We start from the raw sequence: 22,318 nt of genomic DNA on the forward strand, positions 1-22,318 counted from the left end.
AAGACTGTAAAGAGGAGGTCAGTTAAACACGCACAGTTGGATTTTGAAGAAGTTTATTGGCACAGTTATAGCAGCAATGTGTTCTCTGTTTATTCTCAACAACAGTTTGTTTCTATTTGGCTGTCAACAATCTCTGGTTAATAGTTTAATATACAGAAAAGGAAAAAAAACAACAGGATGAGCTCAGTTTAGTGATTGTCAGCACGTTTGCATAAAGTGCATATGCAACATAACAAAAGTGAAACTGAGAAACTTAAGCCGCCAAATCTGCTTTGTAGGTACATTCTCAGTGGTGTAATCTGAAGATGTTTATAAATAGATGCAGTAATGTATGATTATGATAGTCTAGGGCCGTATGGTGTTGGATTATAACATATTGCATTGCTTTTACATGGTAACACAACTGTACCCAGTGCTCATGTTGTAGCATGTTATTACATTGTGATGTGTGATGTTGAGAAAAGTAAAAAATACTGAAGAACGTCTCTGCCTTTTTACAGATAAATAGGTTAAATACAGTCTATGGAAGTATTCTCAGCACTAACAGCCACCAAGTGGAATTAAAGAGTCAAATTCTGGCCAGTATTGCACACCAGTTCTGACACATCAGCCTCTGAACTCTGCCAACTCCAGAGCAGGAATATTAGAACATCCACTTGTCAGTCCAAAAACACCCCATCTACTCTCAGTAGAAACCGGGGTTTGTGTGCTCGATGACGCAACGCCGGCAGTGGCGTCTCACGAAACGCAGAGCGTCTGGCGACACCTCGCAGTCCTGCACGTTGAGAAGCTGCAGCTCGCAGCAGTTGGCAGCCAGAGCTTTGAGTCCTCGGCCTGTCACACTCTCGCACGCTCTCAGGCTCATTCGCCTCAGGCCTTGGCAGTACATAGCCAGCTGCTCCAGCCCGCTGTCAGACACAAGCGGGCACTTTCCCACGTCAAGGGACTTGAGTTTGGGGCAGCTCCTGGCCAAGTGGCTCATGCCGTGGTCTGTCAGCCCCTCACAACCTCTGGCGTTCAAGTAACGCAGTCTAGGGCAGTAGCGAGCAACGTAGCGCATGCCTACATCAGTTATACGGGTGCAGTGAGCCACACTCAGGTAGCGAAGGCAGCCCTCAAGGCGGGCAACTTCACGCAGGCCGAAATCCCCCACCAGGCGGCAGTCACTGAGACTAAGCTCCTTTATTGAAGGGCAGTGGAGAGCCAGGTGGCGCAAGGCTTCATCCGTCAGTCTGATGCAGCGGCGCAAATACAGATGTGTGAGGCGGGGGCAGTGGGAGGCGATAGTTCGCAAGCCCTCGTCCTCAAGGGAAAAACAATCGGTCATGTCCAGGTAGTGGATGGAGATCTGCTGGCCGTGAAGAGGGGACAGCTGTAGTGAGGCCTCCTGGGTAAGGCTGATACATGTGACCTTTGAGCAGCCTGGAAGAAGAGGGAGCAGACATTGTCAGCTCAAAAACAAATGGTTTAAAGGATAGGTTCACCATTTTCAAAGTCTGTTTTAAAACAGCCGTCAGAGGTTCACATGAACAACTAAAACATATTTTGGAGGTGTAATTTCCAACTTAAAAGGATTGACACTTCTTTTGTCTTATTCAGACTGCTTATTCAGACGCCATCTTTATTTGGCAAAAGGTAACAGGAGGAATGACTGCAGCATGAAATAGTGAAAAAGTGTTTACCTACACATGTCAGAAGTGGGTTTTGTTTGAAGACTAACTTTTGAAACTTTTCTTTAACCAAAATTCCACTTTTGGAGCTCTATGATGAGTAGCCACTGGAGGTCGCCAGAGTAAAACCTGCTATATTTGGCTACATGCCTGTAGCTAGTAGCAGGAGTGCATAACATCTTCAAGAAAACCCAAATTGTGGTGGATTTTCAGAGGGAAAAAAATAATCTAAGGCGATGTCCTTACCAGATAAAAAACACTTGACTCTCACTATTGTATGCCTTTCAAATAAAAGCCACAAGTTTCTTTAAAGTCTATTTTTACAACAAAGGGCTCACTTCCTAGTGCTAATGGTGCAGACTTTGCTCTGCCGCTAGAGTCCTGTCCAAGTCAATGTTATTTGTGTCACATCCTTAATGAAAGCAGCAGACCGCTCTCCTTACTCGCGTTGAGGTAAGTTTTGCTCAAAGCTAAGAAAGCCTTTCTTCTCCCACATGGGAGCTTAAGGTTGGCAGAGCTTCTCCTGCTCCTCTAATGATTTCACCAGCTCTTGTGGAAATGAAGAGAGGGATTGAAGAGAGGTAAATCCACATATATGCGTGATGTAGGGTAGCAGTAATAAAACTAGGTGAGCCAACCATTAGACTCCAATCTTGGTATAATAGATAAGATGCTATTTTTTTGTGGTGGTTCTGCCGGACACCCATGTTTTTTTTTTGGCGGCAACTGGAAGCTTTATGACATAGCCTGATCCTTCTTTGTCATATCTAATTGTGTCATTTGGATTGGCTGTTGTAATTCTAATATGTTTTTATTCTGTAACCTGATATCTTACACGTCCATCTGCCTGGGAGACTGATCACTTTCCTGAGGATCCTTCCATTTGTACCCTTTTTATTGTTGGGTTTCTTTTGGGGAGTTTTTCCTTGTTATATTAAAAAAACAGAGGCTGTGTCATGCTGTACAGCTTTTGAAGGCATTTGTCATATTGGTCTGTATAAATAAATGATGATTCATCAGTTGAGTTATTTTTACCTGAGAGGTTCAGGTGTTCCAGGCTGGGGCAGCGGGACACCACCTCAAACACAGCATCATTGGAGATGTTGTAACAGCCAGCGACCTCAAGGCGACGGAGCTCCGGGCAGCACTGAGCCACCACGTGAAGCCCCCGGTCGGTGAGCCTTTTGCAGCCGTTCACCACCACCGTCTCCAGGGTCAGACACACGTTGGGGGTGTCCTGGCACAGCCGGTGGGTCAGCACCCTGATGGCGCGGTCGGCGTGGAGAAGCTCTCCCGTCAGCCGGACGGTGCTCCACAGCCTCGGGTCCCACGCCAGATTGTACCAGCGGCGGCATACTCGCGCGCAGCGGCACAGCTGATTGGTGGGGAGGTGAGAGAAGACCTGCAGGAGGGTGAGGTCAGGGAGGAGGTCAACAAGAGCGTGGTGGTGGGTTTTTGACTGGCGGGTACGTGTGTGAGTGCCAGGTTGAGAGTGGACCACGGCGACAGTTTCAGCGGGGGCAGAGGAGGACGAAGAGGAGTGAGTCTCATGGCCGTTACTGGAGAGGGCAGGTGAGGAGAGAGAGGAGGACTTGGATGGCAGGATCAGACCAGGGCTGGGGGTGCTCAGAGTCCGAGTGCTGGAGTCTAAACCTGAGAGGAGGAGGACAAAAATGATATGTCGATGAGCTATGTGAATGAGCTTATGTCCAATCTTCCTAATTATCTTGCAAACAACCTCTTTTTAAACATCCTCTCAGCCATAACACATCTTAACTTGACAAGGATGCAGCTACTTAGTTTGTGATGGAGGTCTTGAAAGATAAAAGCTACGAAATATCCCTTTTTCTTCCTTTTACAAAAGGAATAAACGATTCACAAACCTGAATTGTGTTTAAGTAGAGAAGGCAATGACAAAAAGTCGTTTACAAGGAAGTTTCAACATTTTTTAAAGTAATATATCTGCCCCAAAATGTTGCTTAATGTCCAAATTATAAGCTGTGACATTGGAAGCCAACTTCAACACCATCCTTCAATGTACACCAGACAGTACCAGCCTCTTTAAAAGACGGAAAATCCACCCTAACCATTTTAATATCATCAATGATGTTGAAAGTATTCCAGAAATAACATGGCAATGTAAACTGTCATTTCACTTTATTCCCCTTAAACCTGACTCATACACTTTTCATTTCCTTGAATTGCTTTTTGACAACTAATAAAACAATGACCGTACTGTCATCTGTGGAGGTGGAGAGAGCGGCTAATGGTGATCCTGTTAGTAAGACCTTGCAACGGAAGAGTTTCCATGCATAGGGGTATTCCAGCAATTGAATATTGGACTTACACATAGTTTGGGGACTCATATGAGACATATTGAAAAAACAATTGTCATAATTGACGAAGCAGAGGGGATATCCAGACTTTCAGGGCAAAGTGAGGCAATTGTATCCATATAACATAGGGAAACTCAATATGCTTTACATTAAAGAGACATTTTAATAAAATTAAAAAAATGGGGTCACTTGTAGGGTCACATTGCAAAAACACAGGGTCCTGCACTTCCAATAATGGAACCTACAGCATCCCTTCATTGCCTGGTAAATTACAACATCTGTCAAACTCCTTGCACCCAGTTTGTAATGCTGGCTTGTAGACTCCAAGCCCTAACTGAGATAACCCTCGGGGTATTTGCTCAAGACTCATCAAAGCTCCCTTCAGAGACACAGAATACTTTATACAGCTTGAGTTGAACCAGAAATTTGTACTCCACAGATTAAGCATTTATTTTTCTTTAACATCTACAAACACACTGCAGACAGTTATGCAGTGATTTGGTCTTTTTGGATCCAATTTCACAAAGTGCCCTGGGAAGTAACAGAAAACGTTATACAGTCACACTCAGCAAGACCTGTTTACAGACTTTGAAGTGTAAAATCCGCCATAAACCGGTTGTACTGATAGAGCGCTCTTTTATTCTGGTCCTTTGAAGCTACTGTCTGTGGCGACACTGGTCTTCCTTCTTCTATACAGATTGTTTAACTCTTCAGTGTTCTTTTTGAAGGACCAACACCAGATCTTCCGCTGCTGTTTTAAATAAAGGAATTATGTTTGTCTGTTGTTTGTGGGAGGAATACAAAATTAAAAAAGCTGAGGAAATTGGGTCAGGGTTCGCGCTGATGGTGCCATAGCCACATCAGCCTGTATCATCAAAAGAGAGGAGTTTCCATGGATATTGTTATCTTGTTTTGGGATGTTTGGGGAAAATGTGTCACGTTTATCTTCGCGGCACTCACAGGGCCTCCTCATCAGATGAACTCTACGGCTTCAAAGCGACCAGCTGACTAGTTTGGTGCCGAGCTGACGCTGTAGTGTTAAAACCTGTGTAAACACTGAGGCCCTCCTGACCGATGTGCACTGATTACCGCCACGTCTAAAGACGCAGCTGTGAGAAGCGCTGGCTGGATCCCATCACCGTGGCGTGAGATGGTGGAGCCCTCCGTCTCGGGATCTGAGTCCTGGGGTCGAACCGACACACACGGAGTGCTCCTCTCTGATGCTATCTGCTTCAACTCACCATCCCTCCAAATCATCCATATTGTGAAACTAAGCCGGATTGATAGTCATCACTAAAAGCATTTCGAGTATGATGTCACTAACATCTGTCCAACTACAAGTCAGCAGGCTTTATCGGCATCTTTTAATATATAGATCACTCTGGATGTTTCAAACAAGACGATAAGGATGAGTCTAGAACACATGTTTTCAAAAGTAAGTTATAAATCATTTTCTAAGTACGAAGTTAGGACTGTATTTATAATTCATTTTTACACCTTTGAGAAAATATTCCAAGCATCTTTATTATAGGATCTCCTGGAACTTATTCTGTGAGTCTCAAAATATGGGTAGAAAGTACAAACTGTTAGAGTTAAGATTGCTCTTGTAGTAATTATACAGATTCAAATTTGCAATAAATATCTCTTTTGAGATGATTCAGGAATAAACTATTATTTTTAATGGAAGTTCTTGCAGGATTTTGACCAATTTGGTAAAAAACTATTGTACATTTTAAGCTTATAATGTTTGCTTTTTAATGAAACTGTCAGAGGTGTTCAGTGGTAACCTCCATTTCAAGTCGCAGTCATGCAAACCAAACCGTGATTGAACCGTGTTGGTTAATGGATGCTTCAGGACAGGGTCAGCTGGTTCTACACAGCCTATGTCAGCATCTTCATGACAAATGGACCACATCCTGCCTGTCATGTGGATTTGTGTGCAGGGACAGACAGCTGGGCAGTGACACCGTCCTTACGACTGTCCTGCGGATAGGTATTCCAGACTTTGGCTCAGTCAGCCTCCCGCCTCGCCTCTGATGACATCCACAGACTCTTCCTCTCGGGGACATGTCCACTGTTTCACGGCTACTTTAAACCCTATTTGTGTGACTTGAAAACTTGGAAGCAAAATGAGTGCCCTTGTTAAAAAAATCTACATCAAACTCCATTCAGCTTAATTGTTCTTGTGGCTTGACGTTAGTGTTGTTTAATGCATTCTTGTGGGTGGTCTGCCTAGAATTTTTCTCTGAAGGTCATCTAGCTTATACACTCCTGTTTATTTGTTTACCTTAATACAAAGGATTTAATGGTCTCAGCTCATTAAAGAGACCTCACCTTTTTCTAATTTCACACACCTGTACAAATATGTCATGACATGCGTGGAGTTTTTCTGTTTATTCAAGTGCACCGCAAATATTGCAACATTCCAGAGTTAATACCTGGATTTATCCAACAGGGCTGGAAACCACACACTATGCAACACAGAGCTATACACACTAGAGTAAATCTGTCTATTTTTGCCATTTCAGTTAAATATTATCATTAAATCAAAAGTATATTTTTTATCCTTATATTTAAGGTCAAAAAGCTGAATTCAAGCATCCATCCTGTCGCAAAATATCTCTCAAAGTCTAGGAGGAGATCAGGTTTTCCACACACAGACACATTGCCTGAGTCATTACTTTTGATTGATGTGTTTCTCTGTTGTCCAAGTTCGATGGATTCTGCACCCAGGAGACAAACTCTTCTGCCACTAGCTAAGAAACAACTCCCAGATTGCGTAATTACATATGTGACTGATCAGAAAAGAGCCACAAGCCTGGAGAAACAAAGTGCTAATAATTACTCTACGTTCACCTCCTTCCTCTTTCAGCCATACTTGGACACAGCTGATGGGAAAAGTTAAATGAAGACAGCTTTGCAGTTGAACTGGATTTTGGATGGATATCACCTGGGTCCTTTTAAGGATGCACAGGTGTTTTCTGTCTGTGTTTTCTTGTTGAGTCAGACGTCTGTTTATCCAATCCCTGTTGACCACTGATTCTGCACTCACAATATGCATTGTTGAAGTGGCGGAAAATGATCTTATGACGGAAATATTCACTTTTCTTTTCACACTTTGTCATAAACTAAATCCTTTAAGCATCTGGAGAACCTCTGCTAGTTTTTTTTTTATCTATGTGATGTTGATATACTATGATCTATTTGCAACAGACAGTCATTTAGACTGTCTGTTGCAAATAAGACATACAGGATAAGAATGGCAGGTATAATAACAAAAGCAGATGAGGCATATTATTGTTCACGAAAAGGAAGCAAAAAATGTAATCTGCTGCAGAGCAAAAGCTATACCATAAATACTTAGGTTGGTAAAATCCTTATCATGTTAAGGATAAAATCAAAGACCTGCCTTAAAAAAACACTATTGTTATACTGGCTATAATATATAAAGTCACTCTTAATAATAAACAAGCTTGACTTTTGAAACTGTGGTTGGAAACTTTAAGGTTCACCTACTCAACAAAGGTTTTACCAGAGTTCTATCACATGTAAGTGGCCCTTCCCTTGTGTTTTTTACAGCATGATGTCACTGCCAGGGCCTCATAAGCTGCAACCTGGGCATCAACGTCTTCATACCAATACACAAGGAATTGTTTAGTGTCTGCAGCAGACTTTTCACCAACTCTAACCCTAACAAAACTCCAATGTAAATCCATCAGCGTCATTTTAAGACAAGAAAATAGGGTTGGGATGGGTAAAATATCCCAGGACTTTGAGCAGTCAAGCAATAGAGGGGTGCAGGAACGAGTCCTAAAACAAAAATGTAAGAGACGGATCAAAGTAGGGTAGATGAGGAGATTATCCGGCTGAACAGAACGTGCATTCATCAAACAGGTTCGTTTTCCACAGATCTTACTTTTTGCAATATTCAGAATCCTATGGAGAAATCGCATTGTGCCAACCAAGTCATTTTGCTGACTAAACCTTACCAAGTAGTGTGGTTTCTTAGATCTTAGTTATATGTGATATCATATGAAGCTACATCACTCAGTATTGTGTTGTGCGTGCAAACCTTCTGCGCCAAAATGTGACGCAAAACGCTTCTGCCAAAGCCTCAAAAGTATGACGTGCAGTTATGAGTTCACGTTGCTTGTTAAGTGTGCTGCATTTTCCTTGGTCAAAAATGAACTCTATGCTCAAATTATTTGCCAACAGACATGAGGAGTCCCAGAAGTGCTTTGGATGAAATCCTTGCATGTCAACAGATCTATTACCATGACAACTTAGCAAACTTTATCCACTAATAAAGACCATCTGATACAGTTGAAAGTTCTAGAAAAAGCTGGTCTTTGAGTGAGGATTGCTGGGACTTCAGCTCCACACTCGAAGCATGAAAGAATAAAGTGGCTTCAGGATTCTGTATATGTTAAGCAGTGCGGTGTCGTGTTTTATATCTCTGTATCACTGCAAACCTATCATTAACAGAACAAATACCATGCAGCTGTTAAAATGCTCTTGAAGGGACTGTGAGTACAGATGGTGGAAGATTCAACTTGGTTTAGGAAATCAGAGAAGAAACAGTGGAACATCTGGTCTTTACCCTGGACAAAGAACAACGAGGCAGTGGTGAAATGAAAGAGAAAGTCATGCATTTTGAATGTGCATATAGCCACAGAAAGGCATACTTGGCTGAAATAATTTGCCACTAATACCCAAATCTAAGCTGATCCACAGCAGTGCCGCAGCAGGAACACATTAACATCAACGTACTTCTGAGACACATCTGGATCGTGCTTTGATACCGCAACTTTAATGTACATCAATGGGAGCGATCACTGAAGATGCTCGCGTGATGAAGAGGCGCAGCTGCATGTTTGGAGCGATGTCGCCTTAATGACATAAACCCTCTGACTTTCCCCCCAAAAAAGTAAAGTAACGCACAAAAACAGATTCATCTGAAGGCCTCTAAAAGAGAGGCAAGCGAGGGGGAAGATAAATTGGCAAAAGAGTCTGCAGACTTTAGCAGAGACGGAGACAAGTGCACAGGCAGGGTCAATCCAGACTTTGACGCAGTCTGCTCATAAACTAAAGCTATAGGGATTCTTTTCAGGATCTCGCAGTGCCGTGAAGCTCTGCTAAGACCCCGTCTGGAGCTCGCAGGATTATTACCGCTGCATCTGGCAGAACAGACCAATCCATTACCTCGATGCCATTAGCCTTGTGACATGTTCCTGCTCTGCAAGCCTGCCAGCACCGTGACAGGGTGATGGGCTGCATGTGAGGGAATTAGAGATGCTCATTTTCTTTTCATAGGTCAGGAAATCAAATGAAAAATCCACACGAGGGGTAAAAAGAATCTGTTTTGAAAAACAACCAGGCAGCAGGGATTTGACTGAAATTGATTTATCAGGACTAAACGGTTTCGGGCACCAATGGTTTTTTTTGTAAAGGGGAAACATCCGACAGAGAGAACTCCAAGGATAAAAAAAAAAACATCTGGCTCTGTCTTGGGTTTTATTGAATACAAGGAAGTTGATATTACGGTACAGTGTTGGCGGTGGGGCTATCAGTAAAGCCTTCACTACAGGAAGGTCTTACGTCACTGTACGACCGGAGAGACAATAGGGCCTGCTGGTTCCTTTACAATGTGCACACTTGGACAGGAAACAGACTCCTTAGTTCCACACAACCCCCATTACTTCTGGTCTGCAGCTATTCTCACACTCACTCAATCTTGGGTTTGATTTTTGGAACCCTGCACAGCAACAGATTCGCTATACACGCGCAAGGAACTATTACTCTTTCCCCCACAACACGACTAATTTCCTCAGGGGAGTTTTCCGCCTCTTAAAGACCCTTCAGTCAGTTGACAAGACACAGACGTCTCCACACTTCTGTCACTTTATAACTCCTCAGCTGAGGAGGACAGCAGATATATGGATATCTTAAAGCCACATCTAAAAGTATGCTCTACTCAAAAGTCAGAAATGACCATTTGTGTATGTTTCTATTCTTCACAGCACCGATTTTCCAATAAACATGGCAGTTGTTCGATCATGATTTTTAGGATGACTTCTTCAGAGAATCATGTGCATGAAATGCCTTTCTGCACAGTCGATCCCATTTGGCAGTGGTGAGTGAGGAGGGGTTGGAGTGTGGAGTGACAGTCTGACTGAGGAGGGTAACATTGACTACCCACAGCGAACAGTTAGAAGAAATCCACATCACAAAGGAATGGAAAAGCGAGTGCTGGCCTAAACGGTTGATTTGGTTGTGATGAGGAGCAAATGTAATGATCTCATGTGGTCGAAGCAACAAAACAAGGGAAGAGCTGGAACTTCTGCGGTTATATTACACTCTTGACAAAAAATCCTTCACTTTAACTCCAGAAAGAAGGGACTCTATGTTGAATAAAAAACTCAAAAGGGCTTTATGTAACGTATGTATGTATCAGCTAAATTTAGCTTTTGAAACACTTTATCATTTCCACCGTCTTTCCATGTGTGTGGAACCTCCCGCATAGCTACATACCACAGTTCTGAGTAGTCACCTCATGGAACCGGGACTCAAATTTGAGTTGGTCAAAATGAGTCACAGGAAGAGAGTTGGCTATCATCTTATCAAGTTTTAATGAATAAAACTGCCATTCCAGGCACAGTTAAAGGTCATACATACAATTAGTCATACATTGACAAATAGATCAGAACATCTTATGGGAGGGTTAGATAAGAAGATTTATACCACTCCCTGGCACTTGTATTAGTATGTCTTAAAAATGTTGTTTGTTGTTCTGGTTCAATTTATCGTTCCAAGACCCCCTTCTAGAAATAAAATGTTCCCCTGTTTTTGTACCACTGCAGCTCTAGCCACATCTGACACTTTGCTGCTTACGTAATGCAACAAACCACAAATTGAAAAGAGGAGGAGGGGAAGTCCAATTGTGTCAGTTGAGCTGGTCATACTGCCACATGAAAAGCCCAAAGACCCAGGTGTCTCCCAGTAAAAACATCACTAGCAAGCCAAAAAATCTTACAGGAAGCATGCGTGTGTTGTGGGCCAAGTGGCCTCTTTCCCAACCCCTGTCAAACAAGCTTGCTAGTAGAACTGAGAAATGTGACCCTGTTGAAGAAAATGGCATTCAAACAACCAGGCTGGCGCTTCCTCCCTGAGACCGAGAATGAGAAGACGGAGCCGTAATCAGAGAAGAGTTATGAGATCTCCTCACTGAACTGCCTTTACCTCCCCTCCTCCTCCAGCTCCTTCGCTAAACTCCTTTCACTTGTTTTCTTTTTTCCTTTCACTGCCTTGTTCTGTGCTTTTTCGCTCAGATTTCCAGGCGGTAGAAAGGAAGGGGGAGGAGCGTGGACAGCTGATGGAGAAAATCTGGGGGAAAATTGCATTAGCATTCTTAGTTTCTCTCTTTACCAAAGACACTTTCAGCACGGCTATTTCTCTTTCAAATTGCGTTTAGGCGTCTTAAAACTGCTTTGGCTCCTCAGAGGGATCGTGAAAAGGGACAGTCTTTTGTCCCCCCCCCCCAAAAAACTAGCTGCATTTAATTTAGTACAAACTTCTGGAGGCTGTGAATTCCTCAGCATAAAATGGGATCAATCTACTACACAACTTCCTCTAACGCTCCATAAAATAGCCATCACCTGCCAAATTCCCCCTCCCAAAAAGACAGATGCTTCTTCATCTAAACAAACTTATGTTTCCCTTGTGAGAAACTCCAACACAGCTGTAGAGCAGCACAACAAAAGCAGTATCTAAAAGCTACATTTGTCACACTGGGTTCAAAGTTTTCCCAGAACTGTTTGGCTTAAAATATATAGAGCAGTGATATCTACTGATGAATGATAAAAGAAACACAAAATAAATGGAGCATAGCTTAAAACCTCCTCTCCGCAGCTTAAAATTCCCAACGGCTATGACACACACAAACACCTCGCTAAGGCTCTCTCATACTTGGCCCGGCAAAAATCAACAGTGAAACACTATATATCTGCTTGAGTAAACACGAGAAAATAGTCATCAGTGAGTGAGGTTACTTTGCAGATGAAGTGTGAGGGATTTGTTGCCTTTGGGAGGGCAGAAATATTTAACATGCTGGAGACAGGAGGGGCTGTTTAGACTGCACAGCTGACCCTCAAGTCAACTGACGAGTAAAACTGATCGAAGTGTGTATTGATTTAATATTATATAAGATTTTGCGGGGAAAAGAGGTTTTATCAGGCAGAGTGATAGAAACAACAGTGTGGGTGTGCAGAGCCTTCAATTTGCAAAGTATGTTCGAATGCTATTTGGTTATGTAAGAGGACCTTTGTCATTCGAGCATTAAACTTGTGATTAAATTTAGGGATAAATCGTGGTCATGCTTTAAAAAATCTAATGTGAAGCATAGGGAAATGTTTTTTTATGACAAGCCTCTAAACTTTATTGGTTTACAACAACATTAACTGACTTTTTGCTTTGTGAGTTATTTCTTGTGTCATTTTGAGGCCCAAGTTTGCGATTAATCATGGGAGGATACTGTCTAAAAACCCATTGGATCGAGGAAATGCATGGTCACAAAGCTTGAGACAGGGCGAGCTCAGAAAAAGCTGTTCTTCGGAGATAAATGGTTTCTACAAGCAGTCACCAAGTGGTTACAAACATGGATCAGAAGAGATGACCAGAAGGCAAGAGGTTCAAACAGAACCACGCAACAGGTCTGAGTTTCAGACCAACCACACATGGGCCAGGAAGCAAAGGCACGAAGCAGAGCAAGTGGAAAGGCCTGCTGTAATATATGCAGGGCTGATGAGGGAACGTGGGAGCAGGTGAGCAGGTGGGCGGGGAAGGTCAGGTGACTGGAAGTGGGAGGGAGAAATCAGAGGGAGAGAGGTAGAAAATGGCACATAAAAGCAAATTGAGGCCAACGCTTATTTAATATTTCATGTTTGCCAAAGAAAACTTGCACAACATTCAACTGGAAAGATAATTTACAAAAGATAAGGTGACCGTAGTGCATTTCATTTATTATTTGACCACCTCAAATGACACTGAACATAAGAATCATGTAATTGGTTGACATGCTGAAGTCTACTTTTCTTTCTCTCTTGTAATCTTATTATTTAGGCTGGATTAATTAGTTTACATGTATGCAATTATACAAATATATATCTTAGGCGTCCTAATTCTTAATGAGGTAAAACCATTCCTACTTCATTTCTATCAGAGACTTGTGAAACATGTAGAATAGTTTTATCTCCCCTGTCTGATTTGGTCGTAAATGGCCTGATATACCCTATATAAACCTGGCAATAGGTACTTTTACATAACGCTGCAATGAGTTTATGCAGAAGACAGACACTGGTAAAGAATAAGAATCAAAATGTGATACAGCTTCATAAATTCCTTAAAAATCCCAACATGTTTACAGTGTTATCTTTTACTACAGTGTGTTCTTGGAAGGACAGAGTCAGCTTTTCCCCATCACTGTTATCACTGTTTCTGTGGTCCCTGGCAGGCATAAAGGAAGTCGACATGTTCATTGTTCCCACCATTCCCTGTTCCTCAGCTACCTTCCTGCTGACATTACAAACGGTTGAAGGAGCTGACCTTAAAGCATGGCTGCTTTGAAATGATTGACGCCCCTGTGAGTCGGCGTCAAACATCGGCACAGCTGATTCAGGACGATGTAAGAGCGTTATGACACACAGGCTGAACTGGGTGTTGTCAGTTTAGCTTCAGTCATGTCTGAGACACATTCCTAAGGTACCCTGAGTTCGGCTGGGCCAAAGCAAAACCCTAGAGGCCCAGACAGGGTCCCTGCGTAACCCCTGCTGGTTGATACTCACTTTCATAGCACAGGAAGGATTTACTGTCCACACTGTGCTTTTTAGTCTGTGGCTAATAAGCAACTAGGTCAGACTACCACAAGGCAGTCTAAATAATAAATGAAAACAGAGATAAAAATTTCCCTGACTCCGTTTGTTTTCAGGAGCAGAATGAGTGCAACTTCTTGGTGTTGATTTTGTGGGAATGCATGCTACGGGCAACTTGCCACTTTCCATCTGTATGCTGATATTAGGGCTGTTTAATATAACGGTTCACTGAGTTTAAAGCATACTGCGATGATTATCACATTTTCAGATGTTTTATTTTTAGAAAAAATGAAACAGTTCTGGCTATGCTCGGTGCAGTCTCCAGCACCTCATTCCTAGTGGCTCTGGTTTGGATCTTTGACACAGGGCTTGAAAAGAAGATTATGTGTCTTTTGAAAGAGGAAATAACAGTCCTTCTTTCACAAATAAAAAGTTAAAGCCATAAGAATTAAATCATGCTCTTTCTTGATTGAATTCACTCTTGGGTTTTGGAGACACAACGTCTCGTATGACCAATAACTTACGGTGGGAAATGTTGATTAACTTAAGTTGGATATTTCCGTTCACAGTTCCCTGACACTTCTTGCGTTAACGTTTTTCCATTATCTTGTAATTATCACTTGTAGCCACAGTGGCTGCTGCTCAGCTAGAGCAGTGCAATTGTATGTTTCAGTTTTCCCAATATAATTTGTGTGCCTTTTACTGGAAACCAAATAATATGTTGTTTATTGTAAGATAAAGCAGAACCAAAGCCGGATGCTCGCATCACTGGGACAAAGCCTGGGAAAAGAGGAGGAATCCTTTAAAGGGATAAATCCATCATTGCACCTTTTATTGTTCCTTCTTCTGTACTTGAGCTGTCCCAATATCCGACAATCTAACTTTTTTAGACATTTTTTTTTCTTCAAATGTAATAATTCATACTTAAAAAGTACAGAAATGCAAAAAAAAAAGTTTAATAATAATTACACAAATAAAATATTACAGATACGGATAAATATTTGTGTTATCACCAGGATAGTCTGTTTTGCATTACAGAAAATGTGTGCTCAGAGTCTCTAAAATTGAACATAAACTAACTAACTAACTAACTAACTAAGGTACATCACCGCAGCATGAAGATACTGTGGACCCTAATATGAATACTCCCAGTGTGTGGCGGGGAAACAGGCCAGACTGCTTCCTGATTAGTTTAGTGGACCACAAGATGATGTGGGCATGGACTGTGTGATCTGCTACTGTGTGTGAGTGTGTGAGCGTTGGTTGGCATTTAAGCGTGTCTACATGCATGTGTGTGCCTTTTTAAGGAGGGGGGATTTGACTGTGGCCATAGCGGTTCCAGACCATGTAATTACTCCCACTAAGCATGAAGGAAAAAAATAACAACTTTAGTCATAACACAGGAGCAACATGTTGGGAATGAAGCCACTGGTCATGGTTTGTATATTAACTATCTGTACAGGTTGTTCTCTGAGTACGACAATTATCAATTTCCACAATACAGCTCCTCAAGTGAGTCAGCATGACTGGAGAAAAAGTAATCTCCCACATCCCAATTCGCACCCAGAGGGGGACAGAACATCTCGCTCTATATTTAGAAGAGGTTATTCAATGAATTAACCCCACTAAAGCAAACTAATTGACATCTGAGGTCTCGTGAGGAGCTCGCCCGGTGTTTTGCTCTCTGAGAGAAACACCTTGAAATCTTCATTTGAGTGACACTTACAAGTACAGGCTAGAAGCTGCTATTTGTTTTCTTGTGGGCAGCTCTAAAGCCACAAGAATACTACATTCATCGTGCCAGAGCAAATTTAAGATTGGTGATGACAATGCATGAGAGGAACAGGCTAAGTGTATATGTGAATGAGCGTGCAAAAGACTCGGTGAGTCACTGGTCAACTCAGAGAAAGAGAAACACAAGACAGAGAGACCATATCTGTGGTTGGGTTAGACGTTTTTTGAGCAAAATCAATGACTTCAGAGGGTTAGGGATTCTGAGATTGAATTTCCACTGTCTGACTCATACTCTTTTAACATTTTCTGCTCTGTGGAAGTTTAAAACACTTCCAGAACCTTTAAAGCTCTGTGAGATATACCTTAAATGAACTGTAGGGTGCAATGCCATTTTAATGATGTAAAGCAAGGAGTCTTCTATACTGTAATGCTTCAAGACACACTTATCTAAACAAAGGATCAAATTACTATTTATAGGAGGCGTTCTCTTAATCATGAATCCACGGCTCAGCTGTATCAGGAACTTTTATCGTGTTTAGATTTATTTTTTTCCCAACTTCTTTGTTCTGTTTCGTTCGCACGGCTCTCATCAACCTAGCTTCCCGCATGTGAATTTTTTGTCTGTGAAGATGCTCTGCAAAACCCATAATATGCTACAGTACCTGCCCATAAAACAGAGTTAGCAAGCATGTGAACATCAAGAGGCATTAAGCAGCTAAAGAGCAAGATATGTTTTCCATAAGAATTGGTGGAGCCCAAAACAGAGCCAAAAAGGAAAGGAAATATTAGATTACATTCAGAAACACAACTGCAAAGTCACACTTAAGTTGTTCTGTGTTTTCTGGATGGGAAAATAACTTTGCTAACTCTACATCAACTTTAAAAGCTTTGTCCATGTTGTATTTCTAGCTTGTTGCGCTGGTTTGAATGTAGGATTTAGCCGTGCAGTGATAACACAAGTACAAATGTAGCTGTATTTTAAAGATTGAAGCTTTTGTAAAGATGGAAACTGCCTTTAGGATTTAAAGTTGCGTTGTGGTGTGTTTCTGGTAAACAATCGACAACAATAACGTCTTTCTGAGTTGACAGCACGCACAAGTATTATGGTTAAGAAAAAAATGACTATGCTGGGGGATACATTTGGCTCTGGATTACAGTTGGCAAGGACGTTTATTATTAAAGTAATAACTTAAATTAAAAAACTGTTTGGTTGAGAAAAAAATATTCCATAACAAACAATGATTTCCTTTAAAGCACCAGCTCTAACTCAATGTTTTGACAAGGAATTAGAAGGGAAAAAAACTGGCATTGCAGTACTTTCAGGCTCTAACTTTGAGATGTTTTGTCCTGTTCTTTTAAAATAAAATATAAAATACTTTAGCTTTGACTGACAGATTGTTATAAATGTTTTAGACCTGCTGACAGGAGGCTTCCAAAGGCATCTATCATCTGCAACACATTTTCTAACCATTACAGTGAACACACAGTTTACATTTGTAACACATACACTCCTGACAGAGAGGAGCCGTCCCCTGCAGTCTGTCTGCCAGGGTTTGGAAGACTGCATTTGCAGAAGGTGAAGCTCTCATTCCCCGTTTTTACTCCCCACACCTTCTACAGCAAAATCCCTCTCACCCTCCTCTCTCTCTCGAGCACACAAACCTTCCTCCCTGGCAACGCTTTAAGCCTGATATGACCACAGTTTAGATAAGCATTCTTCCACAATGAGAAGCCAGAAGTGTTTTCTTTTTTCTTCTCCTCAAACAAAGCCCGAAGAAATGCCTTTGGTTTCTGATGGGAGCTGTGTTTTCAGTTTAGGGTTATCCCAGGAACACGCAGGTTTCTCTCCAAAAATAGGCAGTACAGAGAGTGGATGAGGAGGGGGAGAGAGAGAGAGAGAGAGAGGGGTGGGAGGAGGAGAGGAATAAGAAGGGAGGGGACTTTGGTTAATGAGCACCAGATGCCTTACCTTCGGTGGTAGCCACATTCTTTGGAGCTTTGGTTGGTGTGTGATCTGTGCTCGAACTTATGTCAGAAGAGATGCTTGAGCTCCCTTTACCTGCAGGGGAGAAGGGAAGAAAAACAAAACTGCTGGGACAGAGTAAAACAACTTTAACATGACATAGTAAAGTCGTGGTATACTGCTTTTTACCATCGGTGGAAAATCACTCAAATAATGTACGAGTAAATATCTCACATTGCATTTCTAAAGCCTAAACCAGTGGTAGAGAAACAAAAGAGGTCAAATTTTCCCCAAAAAGTCCAAAACCATTTGACGTAACAACAATTACAATCTAACAATGAAGTATATATAATAACATGTCATAAATAGATGCATTTGTTTTATACTTTAGGTACATTTAGCTGATAATTCTTCAGTCTTTTAAGGTAAGAGAGATTTTGAATGAACTTTTTCTTAACATTTATGTATTGGCACTTACTAATTCCAATACTTATTCCATTAACAGTTTTTTACGGCACAGCCTTTGACATTTCTGTAAAAGAAAAAACTATTTTTAGGCTTGATTCTTGGAGAAATGTGGTAAGAATGAATGAGGTGTAAGGAAAAAATGTAGACCATCCCTCTCTGCTTTCATTGTGTCCATTTTTTTTTATATCTGAAGAAGAATAAAGCCTCCTGAAATCCCTCTCAGCCTTCACTTACACGAAGGAGGAATGACAAAATGATGTGCACTTCTTAAAGTTCCTACAGTCTGTACAACCCCCAAACAAAAGTCTTACACAGTTTACACACTTTTACAACTCTCGATTTATGAGCTTTTCTAGTGTTGTTGGATTTTAGATTTTTCTACACAGTCATACACAAATGCAACATTTCAAAGAGATATTCTTTGAGTGTGAGCGTCTGCTGCCAGAATACAACAGGCATGACTGCCATGGTGACTGCAGGCTGCCTGTGGAGTAGTTGTTTATGGCATTTCATTCCACTGTCAGATCATAAATGCAGCTTTGTGGCTTTCCTGAGACTAAGTATGAGCCTTTCACCCAGCACGAAGAGGTATTCCCAAACAGTCACGCCCACATGCACATCAAGTGCAGACTAGACAGTTCCAAAAATAAGAAAAAAATGCAACCTGTGACGCCATGTTTAGCCGCACGAGAGACACACGATCCCACCGATACGTATAAAATCCTTTTTAACCAGCGCAGCTCATATGGTGTGACATTTTGTGGTGACATCACTGAGCCGGCACATCTGCTATAGCTCCTTCAGTCCCCAGAAATTACTCAGAAATTCATAAGGCGATTGCAGGTGGCCACTTTTTTTTATATATCTTAGCAGCCTAGAAAGTTATTTTATGTCTTCATCTTTTGCTTGTTACCGTATTATGTTCCTCCACATGAGGAACTCCACATTGACCAATTGTTTTCTGACTTTCATGGAAAAACAAACATTCATAAAAGCTCTTACTTCCTGTCTTATGCTTATATAATTTGTTGGTGGGTGGTTGGAGCATAGCTGTGCCCAGTGTGTAATTAATTAAGAAATCACACTTAAACACAGATGTGGACAGACTGCACTAGATAAGAGGATGCTGCTCCCTTTAACCCAACCCTTACCCTAACCCAGCAAATTATTGATTGAATTCATTGCTAAATAAAACTAAAGCTGCAATTACTAGTTGATTATTTGGTAGATATCCATTGTCAACTAATCTATACCTAACAATATGGGATGGTTTCATGAGTATTCCATACTTTGAAATTGAATATCTTTGAGTTTTGTCTGTTGGTTGGACAAAACAAGACATTTGAAGAGGTCTTGGGTCTGTTCTTTTTTTACTATTTTCTGACATTCCACAGACAAATCAGTATCAGTAATGAAAATAATAATAAGTTGTAGCCTGAAACCACACAACTGTGTTCTTTGTTTGGCTGTTTACAGTGCAGACCAATTAATATTAGCTCTCCTGTCTCTGTCTGGTCGTAATAGAAGCTACTAGTAACCACCGGCATCAACTCAAGAAGGACAGAAGTCCTACGTCTATAACTTAAAGGTGCAGGGGATATGTTTTGATAGGGCACTTCAGACACATGGCTCAGGATTGAGATACTTAACTGTCATGTTTTAGAGTCATAAATGTATATTTACCACAACGGATAAAACCTGCATCTGATGTTTTAAAATGATTGAAGGTTTTAATGAAAGCATTTCTTGTCAACAGTGAGAGCCAATGTTTGTACCAGACTTCACTTAGTTTGGTTTATAATGCCTGTGTTTTATTGTGTATAATGCACAGCCTACATCACATGTTTCCCACTTGCTAAACTATTGAGGGTAAAAACAAGTTGATATGTAGCAGATTCAGCTCAAGGAAGACTGAAATCTGCAACAGAATCTTTTCATGTACCTGAACAGGCCCGGATTCCTGGGTGGAGCTGGTCCACTTGTTATGTTTTAACATCATGACTTTCAATCTCTCCCCTGCAGTTATTGACTTAGGAAGAGAGCTCACTGGAATGTTATTTATACAAACATCTCTACTCTGGAGACAGAAACGATATGTTTGGTGGATTCCAGCCACAGTTTTCCTGAATAAGTAATGTTGGAGATTAGCTGAAAAAGACCGTCGGGGCGGGAGGAGGAGGGGGATAGTATGAAGGTTAATACTTTGGTATAAACTAACCATGCCCATAGGAATAAAGGTGAGTTTCAAAGTCCTGTTGGCTGATATGGATTTAGCTATTATGATATCAGACAAACACTATTTCCCGGGGATTTAAGCTGCATTCCAGTTGAGTGAAATGATGTTTGTTAATATATCCATTAGCTGAGTGAGATGGACAGCACGCCTGACCATCAGCTCTACACTACTAATGCCTATTTTCTGTCTTATAAACCAATAGTGGATTATTATTGATAATAATGAGCCCAAAAGTTGCAGCATTTCTAGTCTTATTCTTTCTGGTTTGTTATATTTATGAATAATAGACGAATTCTGTGCTAATTGTGACATAAATTGTATTTTTAATGAAACGTTTTACAATTAGCAGCAGGAGAGCTAGTTAAGGTCAACATACATATTCACATAACATTTGAGATACCTTAACTGTGAGAATGATTTTACGATAAGAAAGAGGGGCTGTTTCCATAGGTTTTACCACATTTCTCATTGACATAAGTATTTTGAGTCTTGTCAGGGTATCTTTGTTTACATAAATATCATATGGCATTGACATATTTGTACAAAATGGCTGCCAAATAAAACCCCTATTAGTTTAAAGAACGGCACACAAAAATCTTAGGAATTAGTTGTTGTTATTAAGGTAAGAGTGACTGAGTGCCCACATGCCCAAATACTTGTGCACTTTGACCCACCTCCTCTAACTCTGCAGAATAAAAAAAAATACATAAGCCTACATATGGCTACTTGGTGTTGTCCTAAGAACTGCCCTGCCAAGTCAGCTGATTTTGACTGATTATGTGAGATGATATATGATTTAATCTTTGTTTTTCTACTAGTCTAAACTGTCACATTTTCTACTAACTCTTGCATGTTCACTTAAACCTACTGTATGCAAGTTAAAGGAGAGGTTGTAGCACTATGTACAATACATTTTACCCAAGCTAAAGACAATAAGACAATAGTTTTCTGGAGAAAATATGGGCAAAACAATGTAAGGATGTAGCTGGAAGTGAGATATTGCATTTCAAATGCTTTAGTATAGGCTACTACGTGTTAAAGATGCCACCCTGTGTCTATGAAGAATGTAACCATTACTAAAGAGTAGGCTTTAGGGAATTATGGCCAAACGTTGCTTTAAGCTCCATATCAATGCATATCGTCACAATTTGAAGATTTTGGAATGGATTAAGGCATAAGGTGATCTCTACACAAAGAGAGGAAGCTCTCACTGGGGGAAAACTAGAGTCATAAAGAAAATCACGTTAGTTTTAGGCAAGCTCTCTGATGTCCAGGGGCAAACTGAAGGAAGCTACAGACCCAAGAATCCGCACATCGTTTTCTGTTTGAGAAAAACCATGGCAGGCGGCGGTAACATGATACTGTATCGTTTGATTTACAAATGCTTTCTTTCAAGTGGACTTCAAATAAAAATAGTTAAAGTCATAGGTCTAGCACTTACCCTCGCTTCCATACTGTTTTCCATTGTTCGCACCCATTTTAAAGAATACATAATCTATGCGCAAAACTCGGTGTATCAAAAGGAGTTAAATTCCAGAGAAACGGGCAGTCTTTCCATAAAGATAGGCTAGACAGTCAGAGTTTTGTGTAGGGCCGCTAGCTCTGACTCCAAATAGTTAATCCAGATGTTGAGCAGAGGGCGCCTCAGCATTACGCAAAGCTACAGTCCAGAATCTCAGTTTCCAGCGGCGCAGACTTTCTATTATCTGAACATCCACCGACAAAGAGCGGTGAGCAGAAAAAAAAAATCCCGATTCGAGGAGTTCGGAGAAAACTTTTGTGAAGTGGCCTAAATGGTAAGCAGCTGTTTATCAGGCTGAGTGCGGCCAGACAACTGTGAGAGGACTCGCTGCTCTCCTCCTCTGGATCTGGATTTAAAGAGACCGCAGACCAGGGAGGGAGAGCTGGATATTTAAAGAAAGATAAGCCATCGACAGACTGGGATTCAGACAATGGTAGTGGGTAAAGAAGTACTCAGAACTTTTACTTAGGCTATATAAGTAGCCCGTACATTCTGAACTCCAATTACTTGAGTAAAGGTATCA

At 41.2% G+C, this 22,318-nt stretch overlaps 1 protein-coding gene across 1 annotated transcript; it reads right to left on the minus strand.

Annotated features, from left to right (window-relative positions):
• Positions 1–36: 36 nt before the first annotated feature.
• LOC134883839 (F-box/LRR-repeat protein 7-like) lies at positions 37–22,095 on the minus strand. Its single transcript, XM_063912289.1, has 4 exons — positions 21,715–22,095; positions 17,576–17,665; positions 2,706–3,323; positions 37–1,422 (listed from the first exon to the last, which is right to left on the minus strand). The coding sequence occupies exons 1-4, from the start codon at positions 21,749–21,751 to the stop codon at positions 686–688; spliced, it is 1,482 nt and encodes a 493-aa protein (XP_063768359.1). The 5' UTR covers positions 21,752–22,095; the 3' UTR covers positions 37–685.
• Positions 22,096–22,318: the final 223 nt, after the last annotated feature.

This window comes from Eleginops maclovinus, chromosome 21, assembly GCF_036324505.1.
Source record: "Eleginops maclovinus isolate JMC-PN-2008 ecotype Puerto Natales chromosome 21, JC_Emac_rtc_rv5, whole genome shotgun sequence".
Taxonomy (NCBI): Eukaryota; Metazoa; Chordata; class Actinopteri; order Perciformes; family Eleginopidae; genus Eleginops; species Eleginops maclovinus.